At 38.0% G+C, this 21,113-nt stretch overlaps 1 protein-coding gene across 1 annotated transcript; it reads left to right on the top strand.

Annotated features, from left to right (window-relative positions):
• Window positions 1-1,819: 1,819 nt before the first annotated feature.
• On the top strand, window positions 1,820-20,842 carry LOC148695442 (protein NRT1/ PTR FAMILY 5.4-like). The gene is made up of 5 exons (XM_088696446.1): window positions 1,820-2,006; window positions 2,210-2,427; window positions 16,523-16,774; window positions 18,220-18,494; window positions 19,719-20,842. The coding sequence occupies exons 1-5, from the start codon at window positions 1,946-1,948 to the stop codon at window positions 20,596-20,598; spliced, it is 1,686 nt and encodes a 561-aa protein (XP_088552572.1). The 5' UTR covers window positions 1,820-1,945; the 3' UTR covers window positions 20,599-20,842.
• Window positions 20,843-21,113: the final 271 nt, after the last annotated feature.

The following is a 21,113-nucleotide window of genomic DNA, read 5'->3' as shown; positions in this document are numbered from 1 at the left end:
TTAAGTGTTTGATAAACTTTTATATAAATCACTTTGAATATTTTAAAGGACTAAAAAAGATATAGTATTTAATGTGATATAATAATTATCAAAGATAAAAATTTAGGGATAAACATTGTAATTTGTAAAACATGTGAGGGTATACTTGACATTTGAAAATTTCATTAAATAAGTATTGATTATTATGCTTTAAAAAAAAAAGCATTTTTTTTAGAAGTATGGTAGGCCCTGTTTCTGTTTTAATATGTTTTTTTTTTATTTTTTTTTTATAACTTTTATGGACAACAGTTTTAAAAAAAATATTTATTTTTTATTTTACAAAACACATTTAATGTTCTAAAATTTTTAGTAAGCTGTTTTTTTTTTTCAAAGCACCACAATCCAAAACCAACCCTTAGTACTACAGTCTAAGTGGTATTCTTTTTTATTTGTAAGTGAGAGGTCTTAAGTTCGGCTTTTGCTAAAAACGAATTTAAATCACATTATTGTTAGCCCATTCCCTCTCCCAAAGTTATGTTTAATTTTAAAATTTTCTCATCCAAAAAGAGCAAAAAAAAGTACCTATTTTAAACTTCACAGTAATGTTGCCACTCGGTAGTACATATTAATATTTTTTTATTTTTAACTAAGAAATCTTAAGTTTAAATTTCGTAGAGGTGAATTCAATAACTTTTATTCACAACGTTTGTGATAGTCGGGGATGCCAGTTTGATTGGCTTGTTAATAGTGTATATTCCCGTATAAGATTCATCAACATGAATCAAGTCACGTGGGTATTTATCCTCCTGCCATTCATGCAATCATGCAATGGACTCTGCGCTGCACTCTCCTGTCTTGTGGTGCACAGCAAGCGACTAAGCGTCCTAAAATAATTCTTTATAAGCATAAAAAGCCAATAGCATCAAACCAAATAACTTCATAAATTATATTTGCCCAGTGCCCACCATATAATTTTATAAATATGCATGTATTTATGTACACACTAGTAAATTTTACCCGCAACATGTTGTTGCGGAAGCGAAAATATAACTATAGACTATATTTTTAACATATAAATAACCAAAAACTAAGATAAACATTAAGTTGAAAATAAAGCAAATATTTTTACAAAGCTGTCTAAGTTTATGTAACTTATAGAAAAGACATTGTCAAATGCCTTGCCATTGATATACAAAAATGGCTAGTCTGGTATTCCCATTGATAGTCATCCTAGTGCTTCATTTGTATAATTACTTGAACATAGAATATCCCATAAGAGCACATTTTCCTAGAAACAGTCACTGCAAATAAAACAATTTGGATCGTCAGGAAAAAAAAGAAAGAAAAAAAAGTTACAACTGAAACAAAATTAAATGTACATTTAACCCCAAAAACCAAATTAAATGTACATTTAACCGACTTAACACGACGGAAGGCATAAATCAAATCTAGGAAATTATACTCAACCTGCATTGCAGAAACAAACACTGTAGCATATATATGCATTCTCAATGTCCTCAGCAAGTTCTCTCTCCAATGGCTTTGCAATCTATAAAAGGTTTTTAGAAGATTATAATTTAGGGGTGTGATATCCACACACCTCTTTTTACTTCTCCTATACCTTTTTAGTTTTTGACCATCAGATCGGATGAATTGAAGAAAATCAACAGGCATAAATTAATAAATGATATGTGAGAAGTAAAAAGAAGTGTGTGGATAACACACCCCACCAAAGCCCAAAAACCATAAATAAAATGAGGGGTAAAACCGGATGGGCACTGTTAATGAACAGTATCCATCCCCTGAGCTTTAGTATATATAGAATATGAGCTCGGAAACAGGATCCGTAGAAAGTCAACGAGAAAAATTTCATGTAAACCCACCACATTTCCAGATAAATTTCAAGTACTCTTCTCTCCTGATGAGGAGGTCCAATAATATTTCAGCTCTCTAAACACCATCAATCATGAATATTGCTTCTGGAAAACCCAGTAGGGGTGGCTGGAATGCTGCTATTTTCATCATCTGTAAGCAATCAAATTTTCTTCTATGTTCATCTTATTTTTCAGGATTTTTTTTTTTCAGCATCTTGTTTTTCATTTAATCCCACAATTACTTGAAATTTTGTTGTTGCGATGAATATTTTGTATTCAGTTCATTAAGTTTTCTGAAAATTTATAGGAGTTTATTTTCACCTTTTATGAGTTGCTTAATTAAATTTTATTTGCAGTGGTTGAGGTGGCCCAGCAGTTCGCATTCTATGGGTTGGCAAGTAACCTCATCATGTACCTCACAGATGTTTTGGACCAGCCCTTAGCCGCGGCGGCTAAGAATGTTAACACCTGGCTTGGTGTCTCATCGGTCTTCCCTGTCCTCGGAGCCTTTCTTGCAGATTCATATTTTGGTCGGTTCAAAACCATAGTCTTCTCCATCACCATCTATTTCCTGGTAAATTATATGAAAGTCAATGCATTTTTTTTTTCCAGTTAGTATGTGCCGAGTTTCAGTTTTGGTAAGTACATATATATGATACTCACTTATGTTGCGGGACTGTGAATCTAAATCGAGGTTGTTGAATACGGTGAAAGTGTTAGCTATCTCACATCGGTGGGGGGTAAACAAAAGCAATGCCTTTAAATAGGATTACCCCACTAACCAATATCGAGATTTTTTGCGGTAAAACCTCAAATCTGACGGATTAGACATGTGGTAATTATTAGGTTGAGGATAATATCGGTGTCGTTAGAGTGGGGATTTCGATCTAAAAATAATTCGACATTGTATTAAAGCCTATAGTTACAGGCCCGTGCAAGCCTAAAGCTTGTCACCAGGTAGTGTGGGTTTGGAAACAAACTTGGACTCTTAACATAGAGCTGGCCACTGAGTTCTCAATAAACATTTCTTGAAAAATTTGAAAACAAGTTTGGACTCCAGACCAATGAATCGGTTCGTTGGCGATTCGGTGGTAAATTAGTGGTTGTTCATCTAGTCATGAGAAACAGTGGTAAATGCGGAGCAACAGCGGAACAGCACGGCAACAGAGCTAACTCTTGAGTTTGGGGAGAGATTGAGATTCTTCAGCTCATGGAAACCCTAACCAAGGAGGGAGAAATTGTTGTGCTAGGATAGCACCAAAATCTTTTGGAACCAACTCAAGCTAACCCACAGAAATTTATCAAATGAAATGCAAGAACAATATAGAAAATAACACCAAGATTTTAACGAGGTTCCTCCACAGTCAGTGTAACTGGAGTACGTCCTCGGAGTAGTAGGAGCTCACCCAATAATCCACTATCAACCAAATGGGAGTTTACAAAGTGTTGGCAATCTCACAGCCCAAATAACCCAATACACCCAATAGCTCTCACACACCAAAGAAACAAATAGAGGAAGAAATATAATGAATAATTTCTTCTCTATACATATAGCTCAAAGCTATTACAACAACAACTACTTTGGTGGATGATTACTAACCAATTGAAGCAGCAACTTCTCTTCTCTCTTTGCAGCTCCTTTAGCTCTCTGCAACTCTCCTTAGCTTTCTGCAAAAGAAAGCTCTTTTTTGCTCTTCCTTCTCTCTGCTTCTTAACAACCGAAACAAAAATGAGCTCCTTCTTTCTCTCTCTCCTTTTCTAAACCGAATCATGAGCACTCATTCTTAAAAACAATATTTCTTTTTCCTTTAGCCAACACCCACGGGTGTTGGTTCAAACTTTTTCCACAAAGACAAAGACTTTCCCTTTTTTTCTCCTTAAAACAAGGAAGGTGTTTCCCACCTTCTTTTGTTTAATCTAAAGTATGGCCACTTGGCCACTTATTCAACAATCTCCACCTTGGCCAAGTTCCGAAAAACGCCATGATAAGCCAAACAACACAATTAACACACAACATCACTCCCAATCACTAGCAAGAGAACAACTCATGCCGAGCCAAATGCTCCAAAACTCCTACTGCTCAACGCCTTCTTTATATAGGCAAAATGTGAGCCAAGTTCAAGCAATGAACAAACTTGGCTACACCAACAACCTTAGTCAACATATCAGCGGGGTTGTCTTTAGTTGGAATCTTCTGGAGAATGATTTCTCCTTCACCAACAACTTCACGAACAAAGTGATAACGCACGTCTATGTGCTTGGTCCTCGCATGATGAACCTGATACTTAGCCAAATAAATGGCACTCTGACTATCACAATGCACCTCCACCTGCTTCTGATCAACCCCCAAATCTCTAATCAGCCCATGTATCCAAATGGCCTCCTTTATAGCTTCAGCAACTGCCATATATTCAGCCTCTGTAGTAGACAAGGCAACAGACGACTGCAAAATGGACCTCCAACAAACTGGCCCTTTAGCCATAGTAAACAAATAGCCTGTAGTAGACTTCCTTCCATCCAGATCACCTGCATAATCTGAATCAACATAACCAACTGCAAAATGACCAATACCAGAGTCATCTCTCTCAAAACATAAACCAACATCTCGAGTACCATGGAGATACCTCAATATCCACTTAGCTGCATTCCAATGCTCTTTACCAGGATTATGCATATATCGACTCACCATGCCAACTGCATGAGCAATATCTGGTCTAGAGCATACCATTGCATACATCAAACTACCAACCAAATTTGCATATGGTATATTTTTCATTTGTAGCTTCTCTTGATCAGTTTTAGGACATTGTAGAGAACTCAATTTAAAATGAGGAGCCAAAGGGGTACTAACCGGTTTGGTTGAATCATGAACTCCAAACTTCCGAATCAACTTCTCAAGGTATTGTCTTTGATTCAAACAAACCAAACCCTTCTCTCTGTCTCTAGTGATCTCCATGCCAAGGATCTTCTTTGCTTCACCAAGATCCTTCATCTCGAACTCATTCTTCATTTGATTCTTCAATTTATCAATCTCTTCGACATTATTTGAGGCAATCAACATATAATCAACATATATCAACAAATAAATGAAAGACCCATCTTGCAACTTCTTGAAGTACACACAATGATCATATTGACTTCTAGAATAATTTTGGCCTCTCATAAATTTATCAAACCTCAAATACCATTGTCTTGGAGATTGCTTCAAGCCATAAAGTGATTTCTTCAATTTGCAAAACAAATTTTCTTTCCCTTTCACCATATACCCATCCGGTTGACACATATAGATCTCTTCATTCAAATCACCATGTAGGAAAGCCGTTTTCACATCGAGTTGCACAAGCTCAAGATCATATTGTGCAACAAGAGCTAACATAATACGAATTGAGGAGTGCTTCACAACTGGAGAAAATATTTCGTTGTAGTCAATGCCCTCCTTTTGTGCATACCCTTTAGCAACTAATCTTGCTTTGAATCTCACATTGCTTTTCTCATCAGCATCTTCCTTCTTGGCATACACCCATTTGCAACCAATAGCTTTCTTACCCTTAGGCAATTTAGCTAACTCCCAAGTCTTGTTTTTCATGAGAGAATTCATCTCGTCGCCCATGGCATTGCACCACTTCTCCTTTTCCTCACTCTCAATGGCTTCCTCAAAATTGGATGGAATCTCATCAGTGATAATAGGAAGAGCAAAAGCAACATAGTCACTATACCGAGCTGGCTTGGTAATATTTCTCTTTCCTCTGTTCTTGGCAATAGACTCTTGAGGTGAAACTTGCTCTTCAACTTGAATAGAATCTTCAAGTTCAACTTCTTCAACATCCTCATGGTCTCCCACTTCTTCACTTGTAGTGGCTTCGACATCAGCGGAAATAGGATTTGAAGTACTAGAGGCAACTTTCTCAAGCTCCACCTGTTGGACATCTTTCACATTCTTTTCAGAGTCTCTGAACATATTTTCTTCATCAAATGTCACATCTCTGCTGATTACAAGTTTCTTCATCTCCGGGCACCATAACCTGTAACCTTTGACACCACTACTAAAACCAAGAAAGATAGCCTTTTTGGCTCTAGGATCAAGTTTATTTTCAGTTACATGAAAATAAGCAGGTGAACCAAAAATACGAATATAATCATAATCAGTAGAAGGTTTTCCAGTCCATACCTCCATTGGCGTCTTACCCTGAATAGCAGCTGAGGGTAATCGGTTGATGATGTGACATGCATAAGTAACTGCCTCTGCCCAAAATGACTTGCTCAAACCCGACTGAGACAACATGCATCTAACCTTCTCAAGCAAGGTTCGATTCAATCTTTCTGCAACTCCATTTTGTTGTGGAGTTCCCCGGACACTAAAATGTCTCACAATCCCTTCCTCTTTGCAAACTTTAAAGAAAGGGTCGGATGTGTATTCACCACCATTATCCGATCTCAAAATCTTAATCTTTCTCCCAGTCTGGTTCTCAACCATTTTCTTCCAACCCAAGAAAATGCTTAACACCTCACTCTTGTGCTTCATAGTGTAGACCCAAGACCTTCTTGAATAATCATCAACAAAGGTCACGAACCAATGTCTACCACTCAAAGAGGGAGTCTTCGTAGGACCCCAAACATCTGAATGCACATAATCAAGAATGCCCTTCGTCTGATGTACAGCAGTACCAAACTTCACTCTAGTTTGCTTCCCCAAGACACAATGCTCACAGAAATCAAGCTTACAAGTCGTGGCACCTTTTAGAAGACCTTGTTTCACAAGCCCTTATAGAGCTTTCTCACCGGCATGGCCTAATCTCATATGCCACAGTCTAGTAGTATCAGAATCGGATGTGCCCATATTTTCTGAGACTACAGATGCTTCACCTGTCACAGTGCTTCCTTGCAATAAATACAAATGGCCACATCGAGGAGCTTTCATCACAACAAGTGCACCATAAGTCACCTTCAATGTCTGCCCATCTGAATGAAACCTGAAGCCCTTGGCTTCCAAAGTTCCCAAAGAAATAAGATTTTTCTTCAAATTCGGTACATACCGAACACCTGTCAACTCTTTAACCATGCCATCATGCAACTTCAAACGAACTGTACCAATCCCTTTTGTTGTGCAAGGATTGTCATCTCCCATGAACACAACACCGCCATCAAACTCTTTCAAGCTTGAAAACCAATCCTTGTGAGGAGTCATATGATGAGTACAACCCGTATCCAACACCCACTTAGTAGCACAATCAAATGATGAGGAAGTGGTTAAAGCAAAATCAGAAAAATCTGTTTCAACCTCAGCAACATTAGCTTCAGAACTTTCTTTGCCTTTGGTCTTCAATCTAGGACAATCTTTCTTCCAATGGCCCTTATTACGACAAAAGGCACATTCATCCATTTCCAAAGGTTTTCTACCTTTAGAGTTTCCTCTAGGTCGAGACTGTGATTTTTTCCTGCTAGAAGAGGATCTCCTCTCCGATGATCTACCTCTAACAAATAAAGCTTCAGAGGTAATATCATGATTTTTATCTCTATGCCTCATTTCATAATTCATCAAGGCATTTGACACATCTTCAAATTTCACAGTTTCTTTACCATGCATAATAGTGGTAACAAAATGCTCATAAGAGTCCGGCAAGGAATTCAACAATATTAAGGCCTTATCTTCATCCTTAATATCCTCATCTAAATTTAACAAGTCGGCAATCAACTTATTAAAAGCATCAAGGTGTCTAATCATTTTTGTACCTTCTTTGTATTGGAAGCGGTAGAGCTTTTTCTTCAAGTGTAGCCGGTTCTCTGCACTCTTCGTCATATACTTGTCTTCCAATTTTTGCCACAACACACTTGCCAAAGTCTCCCGCATCACAAAATACTTCTGAGTTTTTGCAAGGCACAACCGAATTGAAGAGCAAGCCCACAAATTTAATTTCTCCCATTCCAGTTTCGACATAGCTTCAGGCTTCTCTCCCAAGGCGGCAAGAAGATCTTGTTGAGCCAACACATCTTTAACCTCACATTGCCACATCCCGAAGTTGTTTGTGCCATCAAACTTTTCCACTTCAAACTTTGCATTTTGCACCGTAGTTCTTGCAAACCCGGAGCTGCTTCCAAAAGGATTCTCATCTTGCCCGTCTGACATCTTTGGCAACTAGACAGTACCCAAGAGCAACCAGTGCTCTGATACCAATTGTTGTGCTAGGATAGCACCAAAATCTTTTGGAACCAACTCAAGCTAACCCACAGAAATTTATCAAATGAAATGCAAGAACAATATAGAAAATAACACCAAGATTTTAACGAGGTTCCTCCACAGTCAATGTAACTGGAGTACGTCCTCGGAGCAGTAGGAGCTCACCCAATAATCCACTATCAACCAAATGGGAGTTTACAAAGTGTTGGCAATCTCACAGCCCAAATAACCCAATACACCCAATAGCTCTCACACACCAAAGAAACAAATAGAGGAAGAAATATAATGAATAATTTCTTCTCTATACATATAGCTCAAAGCTATTACAACAACAACTACTTTGGTGGATGATTACTAACCAATTGAAGCAGCAGCTTCTCTTCTCTCTTTGCAGCTCCTTTAGCTCTCTGCAACTCTCCTTAGCTCTCTGCAAAAGAAAGCTCTTTTTTGCTCTTCCTTCTCTCTGCTTCTTAACAACCGAAACAAAAATGAGCTCCTTCTTTCTCTCTCTCCTTTTCTAAACCGAATCATGAGCACTCATTCTTAAAAACAATATTTCTTTTTCCTTTAGCCAACACCCACGGGTGTTGGTTCAAACTTTTTCCACAAAGACAAAGACTTTCCCTTTTTTTTCTCCTTAAAACAAGGAAGGTGTTTCCCACCTTCTTTTGTTTAATCTAAAGTATGGCCACTTGGCCACTTATTCAACAACTCTCAGGAAGGGAGTGTTTTTAATTTGAAGTGTTTAATACGCACCCATCTCTTCCAAATTTCCCACTTTAACAAACTTTACCTTCATTTTTCTTTTTCACTTCGTTTCTTCCATCTACTCTCTCTCTCTGCCTTTCCCCTCTTCACTTTGTTTTTTCCATCCATATGCAGGCCCATATCAAAATGCAAATCTTTCAGAAAACCAAGCAGTTTCATCTGGTTTCATCATCTTCTTCAGACCCACTCCGGTCAAATCCTTTATCACTCCCAACAACCATCTTTATGAAATCCCTGCACTTCTAATTTTTATTCCCATCCATCACATTCATTTACTACGGCCACCTAAAGGCTTTAACCTTGTCCTGTCGCAGCCCTCACCCTGGTTCATAATCTCTTTGGATCTTTCTTTTCCTGTTAGTCTTCTCTCAATCTCTCATTTAGGTGAGAGATCCGGGTATTATTTCCACAATCTGGAAGTTGGTCTTCTCGATTATTTAGCTGCATATCTTGGACACGTAGCTCCCTCACCAGGAAAAATTTACTCCCTCTCAAATCAATGTCTCCTAAAAAATATTTTTGTAGCCCTAACTGATAGATTTGCTCCCTATGATTAGATACATCCATTTAATTTTCGTCTCTTCCCTGTCGATTCCACCATGTTGTCTCACAAGTATTTCATCTTTAAATCCAACCACCCAACCATTTCTTTTGTCCATCTTTTTAAAGCTAAACCATATCTCATCACTTAGTCAAATAGCAGTCATGGATGAAACTCACGAGCACACAAACAACTTCCTAGTTAACTTGGATAGGAAACCCAATTACCCTATTGTCAAGTCTGGCACTTGTTTGACTAGCTTTTTGATAGCAGAGTGTCCTCCTCCTTGGAGCACTACTGTTGGCTTAATCAAGAGGTTCTGGGCTCTGTATGGTTACTTCAAAGTCTCGGCTCGTACGGACACAACCTTTACCATCACTGCACCCTTAAAGTTAGCATCCAATAGGGTCCTTAATGATGGGCCTTGGAATATAGCTGGAGACTGCTTTGCCGTTCTAGTGGCCACCACACCTCACCTTTGAGGAAATACCAGCTTACTGGATCTATTACTGGGTTCACATGCATGGTGTGCTTCTGGAGTATTTTTCCTCTAAAAATGCTCGTCTTTTTGGGAATCATTTTGGGGAAGTCATTGTTATGGATGATCCTCTTGCATGCCCAGATGGAGTTCGTGACCTTCCCTGAGTAAGGCTTAAAGTGGGTGCAAGGAAACCTCTTTCCAATGGGATTTGGCTTTAAAGAAGAGATGGTGGAAGAACAAGGGTGATGTTCAAATATGAATGCCTCTTAAATTTTTGCTTTCTTTGCAAAAGCCTTGGTCATTTCGACAAATATTGTGAGCATGGAGTGCTAAATGACAACAACAATTATCCTTATTCAACTGCTACGGTAGGGGAGCAGGTCCGACCACCTCATGCTACTTCCCGCTCAAATAATTTTGTGGGTGGAAAATGCTGGAACTCCACCCCAAAGGAGGGCCATGGTCTTCCTTGGGGTCTATATCGAAATCGCTGCTGGGTGGTGCTTCTGCTATTGTCATCTTCACTTGGACACATTGGGAAGTTTTTGAGGGTGGACATTTTCCGTCTCTCAATCTGTCTCCTACTGAGCCGTATGTCCCCCTTATAAAACCAATGTCAGGTATGGCTACCCATGTGGAGACCAACTCTAGTTTTTCTCTAAACCTATTGGCCTTTGACTTCATGCATAAATAATAAATATCCACCATCCATAAATATTTACACTCTCAGTTGGTTTGCTGAGTCATCTCACTCAACTATGACTTTTTTACCAACCTCAAAGTCAACATCTTTTACTTTTTACACCTAAACTCCTGCTACCCCACCTAAGTCAACAACATATCTTCCTGAAGGGGATCCTTTTCTTTCTCAACACCTTTACTCAAATGAGACTCTATCTATAATTTTCAGCCTTGTGGGATTTTCCATCAATATCAATCCATAACTGCTAACCCTTACCTTTTTCTTTAGGAACCTAAATGCTACTCCTGTCATAGAAGTTCGGTCCCTTCTTGGGCCGGCCATATCCACTATTAGCCAAAGTCTTATGTTGGGAAATCTAGGAAAGCCACCTTTGGATCCTATGCCTGTCAGGAATGCTCAGAAGAGAAAGGTCCCTACTTGTGAGGCGGACTCGGGTAAAAAAAGTAGAAAACTTTACTTCTGAAAAATCAGCTCTCTCCTTCTTTGGTACAAGAAACCAAGCTATCAAAGAATGCAGGACCAGCTACTTATGCTCGTGCTCGTGGTCGTCCTAACTCCTGTCGGGATCGAGCCGGTCTCTTTTGTATGGCAACAACTAAACTGACTACCTCGGTCGAAGATTCAAATGATATGGATACTACTGCTTCCTCTCCCCACTTGCCAGATGAGATTGATAACGCTGCTCTCAAGGGTCTTGAGAACTCCATCATTCTCCAGGGCACTGGTGGCTGGCCTAATGCAGCCACGGAGGATAAGTGATCTACCTAGCTTGGAACTGTTAAGGGATTGGGCAAGACTTGACAGTGGACGTTCTTTGTGAGCAATTACATATAAATAAGCCCTCGATTTTTTTATCTGAAACAGAATGTAAGAATGATGTATCCAAAAAGTGGGACGTTCCCTGGGTTTTTGTAATTTGTTTTTTGTTTCTGCAGTAGGTAGATCTGGTGGGTTATGTCTTTGGTGGAAAGATGGTATTACTATCTAAATCCTCTCAGCCAATAACTATGTCATCGATACATGTATCTAAGAGAAGTCGGCGACTACTCTCATCCATATCATATGGTTTTATGGTCCTCCTCACAACCATAAAAAAAAAAAAAAAAAAAGATCTTTTGGGAGCAAGTAGGAACCTCTATCTCGGATCTTGGCATGCCTTGGTTTTGTGTGGGTGATTTTAATGAACTACCATGGGCGCATGAAAAAAAGGGTGGATGAGATTGGGATCATGGCCATACCAGATATTTAAAACTTTTCATGCACAAAAAGCTCTTATTGACCTTGGGTACTGTGGTCTAATTTTCACCTAGGAAAGAGATTGGGAAGAGTAGGGGAAGATTGAGGAAAGGTTGGATCGAGCCGTTGCTAATCTTTTGTGGGCGGAATGTTGGCCTGACACGGTGATATCCCACGACCCTTTAATTGGCTTCAATCATTGGCCCTTAATTATACAATATGCTCATGTTGTTGCTCTTGGTCCCTATCATTTCAACCAGCACTAAACATGAGGTTCATTTAACAACCACTAAGAAGCTAGGGGAGATTTGGAGAAATGAAGAACTTTATTAGCTCCAGAGATCACGTATTAACTGGCTCCGTGATGGAGACAAAAATATTGCCTTTTTCCACCACTTTGCGATCCAGCTCCACCAAAGAAATTGCATTATGAAGCTTAAAGATTCTGAAGATGTCTGGTTGAAAGAAGATCGTCAGATTAGAAATCACATTGATGCTTATTTTATGACTCTATTCTTGGTTTCTGAGCCAATAAATCTTCATCATGCCTTTGTCGGTCTCAAGCAGGTGGTCACTCCTCAAATTAATGTCGATCTTGTCATGCCTTTCACCATGTAGGAGATCAAATCTGCAATGTTTCAAATGGTTGTCTTAAAGCTGCAATTCTTGATGGTTTCCATGGAAATTTTTACCACACTTGTTGGGAGATTGTTAATAATATTATTTCTGGGCTATCTCTGAATTCTCCTCTAGTGGAAATCTTTTTTAGGAGATGAACCATACCAATATTGTCCTTATTCCCAAGGTGGAAGTGCCTGAGTTTAGCTCTCAATTTCGTCCTATCAGCCTCTGCAACTTTGTGTACAAGATTTTTTTCCAAGTTGATCACAAATTGGTTAAAACCCCATGACCTAGGCCTTATCTCTCACCACCATAGTGCTTTTGTCCTGGGACGTTAATTTCAAGACAATATTTTTGTTGCTCATGAGGTTTTCCATTATTTGAAGAGCAAAAAATCAATCTGGGATTTTATGTTGGGTCTTAAAGTTGATATGAACAAGGCCTAAGATAATGTTGAATGAAACTTTCTGGAAACAGTGCTACTTCGATTGGGATTTCAAATAAGATGGGTTTATATGGTTATGACTTGAGTAAGAATGATCTCATTTTCTGTCAATTTTAACAGCAAGTGTAGGGAGAAGTTTATTCCTTCTAGAGGACTAGAGGACTATGTCAAGGTGACCCGTTATTTCCTTACCTATTTCTCTTCATCACTGAGGCTCTTTCATCCTTCATTTCTGATCAATGCGAGGTAGGTGCTATGTCTGATATTTCTCTCACCCTTTCTTGCCTGATGCTCTTCTACTTGTTTTTCACAGATGACTCGCTTTTCTTTATTAAGGCTAATCAGGATAATTGCAATGCTCCGCTGAGACATTTGGATTTGTATTGCGTGGCGTCTGGCCAAACTATTAATCTTCAGAAATCTTCCATTTTCTTCTTGACAAATACTCCTCAGACTGTCATTAAAGATGTATGTACTTTATTCAATATTCCCCAAACCTCAAACCTGGGGAAATATCTTCGCTCTTAAGATTTAGAGTTTTAAATCGACATCATTATCTTTGGCTGGTCGTGAAGTTTTGATTAAAGCCATTGCCATGGCCATTCCTAACTATCCTATGAACTGTTTCTTGTTCCCGGCCACTTTCTGCCACAATACTGATGCCTTTCTGGCCTTTTTTTTTGGTGGGGTTAGAGGGATAACGAGTGTAAGATTCATCGGTGAAATTTGTCGGCTGTTTGTGCCTCTAAGTTTGCAGGTGATCTTGGATTCCGAAGCCTTCTGGACTACAATACGACCTTCTTAGCTAAGCAATTTTGGAGTCATATGGCTGAACATATTGCTTTATAGGCTCGTATTCTGCGGGGTCACTACTTTCCTTTGGGGGACGCTTTAAATGCCTCCAAGGGAGGTCGTTCTTCTTAGGCTTGGAGTAGCCTCTTGCAAGGTTAGGCTTTTATTATCAAATGGGCCAGATGGCAAATTGGTAATGGGAGATGTGTCTGCATCTGGCAAGATAAATGGCTTACTAGCATTCCAAATAGCCTGCTCCACCTGACTTGTTCTATCCCGGACAATGTGACTGCGGTGGCAAAAGATATTATTTCAGTTTCAGATTAATCTTGGAACTTAAGGGTTATACGCAATCTCTTTCTCCTATGGAATTTATGGCTATTGCGAGTATTATCCTTGATGATCTTTCCTTCCCCGATCGTCTTATTTGGCCGTGGTTTTTCAATGGTGATTACTCTTTTAAATTGGGTTATGCCTTTTGTCATACAGTTACCTTGGACAACCAAACCTTATCTACCAATAATGCTGGTCAATCTCTGGGTATGGATCCTGCATTCTGGAAACTCAGTTGGGAAATGGATATTCTCTCTAAAATTAAGTTTTTTTTTTTTTTTTTCTAGAGGATTGCTAACAATTGTCTCCCTATCATGGATAGTCCCATTTGTAAGAATGAGCCTAAAATTGTTGAGGCATGCTTTTCCTCTGCGTGTGGATTTCTACCGTTTGGTTCGCATCTGGGCTAAACTATAACATTGATCATCAATCCATCATTTCTTTTGACAGATGGCTGTTCACTCTCTCTTCGGTGGTAGAGGACTCATGTATGACATTACCTAAAGTTTTATCTTCTATCTCTTTCCTTTGCTAGGAAATCTGGAAGGCTAGATGACATGCAAGTTTTAATAATGTTCTACCCTCTCCTTATAAAACCATGAAAGTGGCAACAGAAGCTTCCAATGATTTTATAAATGTTTCCACGGTTCCCGCTTCTCCTCAGGATTAACCTGCTACGTCTTCCAAGTTGGACTCATACCCCGCCAAATATTGTTAAGATCAATTGTGATGCCTCGTGCTCTAAGGCTTCTCTGTGCTTGGGTTTTGGAGTGGTGGTTCGAGATGCATTTGGGAAGTTAATTATATGTAAAACAGCCAAGGGCACATTTGCCTCCTCCTTGGAAGCTGAGGCTAAATGTGCCCTTCTTGCCATGGAATTGGCAGTGCAAAATAACTTCTCTAAGGTGATTTTTGAATCTGATTCTGCGACATTGGTTCAGAGCATCAACGGCTCCTCCCGTCAATCTCGTTGGACCATTTTCCCTATCCTTAATCAGATTCATAATTTTAGTCATAGGTTCCAGTTCCTTCGTTGGTTTTAGATCCCCCGCCAAGCAAATTCTGCAGTCGACTGGGTTGCTTCACAATGTAAAAGAGGGATGTGTCCGAAAGTCTGGGTGACTAGACCCCCATCCGCTCTCGTCCATATTTTATCTAACGATGGTCTACCATGTCCATATTAGGCATTAGGTTTTGGTGTTCAGGGAAGGCGACTGAAGCTTCGCTTCAAGTCTTGTTATCCTTCCTTGTTCACATGGTGGGTGTCGTGCCCTAGTTTGTCTTTCCTTTCTGTTTGTTCTCTGGCCGTGCTGTCTTGGCTTTGTACTTGTTCTGAAGCTTTGTCTCCTTTTCAATGAATCTCTTGTTGACAAAAAAAAAAAAAAAGATTAATGTTAGGGAGACTTAATTTGTAAAAAGAAAAAAAAAAGGAAAATAAAGGATATGGAAGTTAATGATCCGCTATGAAAACTAAATTCCTAGATATTGGAAACTAAAGGATATGAAAGGTAATGATTGATTTATTACTTAAGCATTGATAAACGTGTTCATTCCTATTGATGGCACATCATTTAGTTTGCCAATTTAGTCTTCCTAGCATCACCCTTGGTATATTAGTTAACCAATGATAAACATGTTCATTCCTATTAGTGATAGATCATTTAGTTTGCAAATTTTATCTCTAAATTTGGTCTCCCTAGCATCATAATACACTTCATTTTCTTACTTAGACTATCCTCAGACGCACACACCTATGTCAAAATCAATATAAAGACCCCAAGTTTTCAAAAAATCTTTAAGTCTTCGTCTTAAATAACAATTTGCGTCTGCGTTTCTCACCTCATGCTTTGTTAGTTTGTATTAATCATTCTGGTATATTGCAGGATATGAAATTCAATAGATTATTGTGTGCTTCATATCATATTCATCATAGCTTTTTGGTTTCTACTCACCTAGTGTACTTCTGCATATTAATTCTTATTACGGTTTTGTTCTACAATTGAGGGTGAAAAGTGGCTTTGAAAGTTTGATGAAAAATGATCTTATATACATGTTGAAATTAATTTGGGGTATTAAAAGAATTTATATTATTTTTAGATCTTATGAAACCTAAATAGTCAATTCATGTTATAGTGTATATATATAGGTCATGTAGTAATAAATTTTGTAGTGTGTATTTAATAATATGTGAGGTACTAATTGAAGATCTCATAAAATATTATATTGTTTGTTAAAATAGAGAATGTTGTATGGGATGATAAGTTATTTAGGTAGCTTTTTACAATATTTAATACTATACAATAACAAAAAGATTATACTTAATGCCAATTTACATTCTTTAACGAATTTAGAAAAAACCGAACATCGAATTTGAACCCTACTCCGTATTTGGTAACTATGATCTGAACTGTTACATAAGTTAGAAAGCCGTATCCTAAATGTGTTCAGATTTACAGTTTCAATTATAATATGGATATAACATAGCCAGTTTATTTGACAAGAAAACATTAATCAAGTTTGATTGGATAGATATATTTGTGTGGTTGTGTTCATGGCTTATATATCATATTGTAGGGCATGGTTCTTTTGACTCTGTCCGTTTCAATAATTCCTTCACAAAGTGGCCGAGTAGTGTTCTTTGTGGCGCTGTACATTTTATCGGTGGCTGAAGGTGGGCAGAAGCCATGCGTGCAAACATTTGCAGCAGACCAGTTCGATGAGAACGCGCCTGAAGAGATAAAGGTCAAGAGCTCCTTCTTCAACTGGTGGTACTTGGGGGTGGTATTTGGTGCCACTTCTGCCACACTAGGAGTCGTATATCTCCAGGTAATAACTACTTTTAGATTCCCACATCCTCCCAAAAGTATTTAGATTATAATAGTACATGAAAATAAAAACGTAGTTCAAATTGTTGAATAAGCTATTTTGTTTGGTCAATAATTGTGAATACACTACTAACTTGTATATTCATGAAAGAGAAATGTCAATGAGACTTTCTTAAAAGTGTAATTTTTTATTGACCATTTTCTACGTCATGTTTTTAACATTATGTTTTATAATGTTGACATGAGAATTGATATTAAACTGTGAGGCGACAGAGTTCATGAAAAATTCCACTTTGAGAGAGTTTCCTTAGCATTTCTCTGAATGAAATACCTTGTTGACTTTTATTGAATTTTGTGCCCCTCTTTCTTTTTGTTGAATCTTTTATTTTGTATTAAAAACAATACTTAATCTAAGTTTACCACACACAAATTATAAAATCAGCACTATCACAATACCCACATTATCAAAAATAACAATAATATATCAAACTTCAAATATAAACAATTATATTAGTTCTAAATATACCAAGTATATAACACATATTTCACAAAGTTTAAACAAGACAAATACCCTAATAATGATAATTAAGTTTCCCGAAAAACCCCTACCTCAAATACGAAACCAGAGCCTTAGTGTTCCAATCCAAGTTCCAAGCTCTACGAACTTGATCACAACCAATGTCATGTATATTCTACTCTTTTCTTTTCTAATCTCTCTCTGTATAAATACATATATATATATACACATAGAATCCACGTGAAGTCTCATATTGCATGCTGCCTTATTTTACATGCTCCAAAAACAATGGAGTAAAGCTCCTATTCATACAACACAGAGGCGGCTACCGTTATAATTCGATTGGATGGTGTGACGCGGCAAGGCTTGAAACCAATGGATCTAGCTAGTTCTTCAATAAGCTCATGCGTGTAAAGATGAGGAGAGCTAATACTGTGCATGCAATACTATTGGCTTAGTCACCTAGTTGATGCAAGAGGTGTCAATTGCATGGCCACAAAGGAGGACACGTCTAGCTAATAACTTTGGAAAGTCACCATAATAGAGTGGTCACTAATCACCTTTTTCTTCTCTCCAATGACAACTAGAATTAGTATTGAGAGAAGCAAAGACACATGCATGCAAACGTGTTTAAATTAAGGTGGAGGTGTGCAAAGAAATATCATACAAGTTGATATCTACAACATCAGAAGCAACAAATATAGAATTTTAAAGAAAGAAATATTATCACAGTGACATGAAAACTTAGTAAGAAAACCAAACATGTCACGAAATTAAAAACGACATGGCATATTATATAATTAATAATTTAATAAGGATATTTCAAATACTAATATAAAATATCACAAAAAAAGGTAACTAGATTTTTTTTTATGTTGATAAATTAATTAGTCCTGTACACTAATTAATCGAAATTACCACACTTGTAGGATAATATTGGGTGGGGATTAGGGTTTGGAATATTGGCAGGGGTTTTGGTGGTGTCACTAGTATCTTTTTTGGTGGGAACTAAGAGGTACAGGGAGCAAATGCCTCCAGGGAGCCCTTTTACTATGGTGGTACAAGTGCTCGTTGCAGCAGCTCGGAAATGGCATGTCAATAAGGCACTCAATTGCGAGTGTGTTTATTATGGAGATGACGAGGGTGAAGCCCTGCTACAAGGTCAGTCGCAGCCTCTAGTTGTGGCTCGTACTAATCAACTCAGGTACAAACTTAATATTGCATAAAGTACTACTCTTTCATGTTTATAATGTGCTCTCATGATTCAAATCGTTCATTTTTCGATTCTTTCTTCAAAAATAATTCATATAAAAGATCAGCACAATTGAAAATCTATTAGTCATATAATTTTAATAAAGGAAACCGTTAGGGTTAATCTATGTGTTAAGGAAATATGGAGCGAAAATGTATGATTATGATATATTCACGATTCTCAAATGTAAAAAATAAACAGATTAGAAATATTTTCAATTGTTAAAACTATACAATGATCATGATGGAAATGTAATATAAAATTTCATTATTCGATATGAATTCTAATGCGACATCAAGATCATACATATGGACATATATACACTGTATCGGTGCGGACCAGGATTCTCTTCCCTCCTCTTTCCATCCCCTCCTCTTACATTCTCTATTTTGTCTTTCTCTTTCTATAAAAAATTAATATAATATATTGACGTGGCTTAACCGTGACCGTTCAAATAAGAGGGGAGGGAAGGGTAGGGAAAAAAAGAGGGAAGAGAATCATACTCGTATGAGTGCTAACCAAAGGGTCATTTGAGCAACAAGGAGCCTCTAATCATTTCAATGGGTTAGATTAATTTATTGGGCAGGTAAATGAGAAACACAGATTTTTGACCTTTGGATTAACAGTTGATCATAATTTATCATATTTTTGTCGTTCATTTGAGCAAAACGGACACATAAAATAATGACTTGGTCAATTACTAAACAATTTTAGGTTATGTAGAAGGATATAGATATATATAGTCATAGATGGTTAACAGAAAACTTAGACGTCCGAACCTCTGTTGTCCTAAACTCAAAACTCTAAATGTATTGATCAGCTGCTTCCTTTGTCGTGTGCGTACGTCTAGCTCGATGCTTGTTTGCTGAATCTCTGTATTGTCCACATGCATTCATTGATTATAATCACTTAGTCAATGACTAAACAATTTTAGGTTATATAGAAAGATACAGATATGTAGTCACAGATGACGGAGACGTCCGAACATCTAGTTAGGGTGTCCACGTGCATTCATAGATTACATTCTTTTTCCCATGGCTGTTTTTCCCCATTTTTCCTATAGTAAAAGTACATAGCTAGTCCATTTGGCTCTAATTTTCCGGATGCGAGATTCATATTCTCAGCAATTGTAAATAACAAGCTTATGTTGCGTAATGAAAACAAAAAATAATGCAGATGCTTGGACAAGGCAATGATCATAGACGAACTAGATGCATCAACGATACCTAGAAATCCATGGAGGCTATGCTCTCTCAATCAAGTGGAAGAAGTGAAGCTCGTCCTCCGACTCATCCCCCTATGGTTGAGTTGCCTAATGTTTGGCGTAATCGAAGCCCAACTTCACACCTTCTTCACCAAACAAAGTAGCACAACCATCCGATCGATCGGTCCCCATTTCCAGGTTCCTGCGGCATCACTTCAAGGCCTCGTTGGTATTGCAATCCTAATCGCCGTTCCAATCTACGACCGGTTTTTTGTCCCAGTAGCCCGAAAATATACGGGACACCCTTCGGGTATTACTGTGCTACAAAGAATCGGCATTGGGCTAGTTCTATCCATACTTGTTATGGTTGTGTCGGCTCTAGTAGAGGCCAAAAGGCTCAACATTGCAAAAGACTACAATCTCATTGATAAACCTAAAGCAGTAGTACCAATGAGGGTATGGTGGTTACTCCCACAATACTTGATTCTTGGCCTCGCAAATGCATTCGCCACGGTTGGACTTCAAGAATTGTTCTACGATGAAATGCCGGAGCAAATGAGAAGCATCGGAGCGGCAACGTCTATGAGTGTTGTAGGAGTTGGCAGCTTCATTAGCAATTGGATTATATCTGTTGCGGAGTTAATTACCTCAAGAAATGGTGACAAATGGCTTGGTGACAATATCAATCGGGCTCACCTCGATTACTTCTATTGGGTGCTGGCAGTTTTGAGCACATTAAATTTGTGCGTTTATGTGTTAATTGCAAATGCTTTTGTGTACAAAAAGGTCGGAAGAGAAGTCAAAGTGAAGACGGATTTGAGCTTTGCAAACAACCATGGTGGAGAGATATGAGACATATTAATAGGCCATGATTCAAGTGCACAGGAAGAACAAGATTCAAACATTGGTAAAGTGCTTTACCATTAAAGGCGCTGGAAGCAAGCCCCAGCCAATACATTAATACTTTATTTGCGAAGAACTAAACGCGTTCTACAATTTAGATATTGTAATATAAAGATTTCTTGTATATGCATTAATTTTCAAAGTGGAGTATATATAGGAGTTATATTAGTATATACTTCGTCAATGTGAACCAAAAGACAACGATTTATACTTAACTAATATATAAACATATAACTCGTGACATTCCTTCTCAAGTTGGAGCAAAGATGTCACGTATACCCAACTTGTCAAGCGAGATGGAAAAAACACTACTAGACACAACCTTAGTAAGCACGTCAACATGTCGATCTTCATACCCCGCAAATGGAAAAACAATAATTCTAGCATCCAATATTCCCTTGTGGAAATGGCGATCAATCTCCACATGTTTTGTTTAACCATGTTGCATTATATTATGAGCAATC

This window comes from Pyrus communis, chromosome 7 (assembly GCF_041283825.1).
Source record: "Pyrus communis isolate YQ-2024b chromosome 7, ASM4128382v1, whole genome shotgun sequence".
Classification (NCBI taxonomy): Eukaryota; Viridiplantae; Streptophyta; class Magnoliopsida; order Rosales; family Rosaceae; genus Pyrus; species Pyrus communis.
This window is presented reverse-complemented; position numbering and strand designations above follow the sequence as displayed.

What these genes read in the sequence shown, in the direction of transcription:
- LOC148695442 (XM_088696446.1), top strand. Translation starts at nt 1,946, where the DNA reads ATGAATATTGCTTCTGGAAAACCCAGTAGGGGTGGCTGGAATGCTGCT. An exon ending in CCATCACCATCTATTTCCTG is followed by an intron (nt 2,428 to 16,522) that starts GTAAATTATATG and finishes ATCATATTGTAG; the next exon opens with GGCATGGTTCTTTTGACTCT. An exon ending in TAGGAGTCGTATATCTCCAG is followed by an intron (nt 16,775 to 18,219) that starts GTAATAACTACT and finishes CCACACTTGTAG; the next exon opens with GATAATATTGGGTGGGGATT.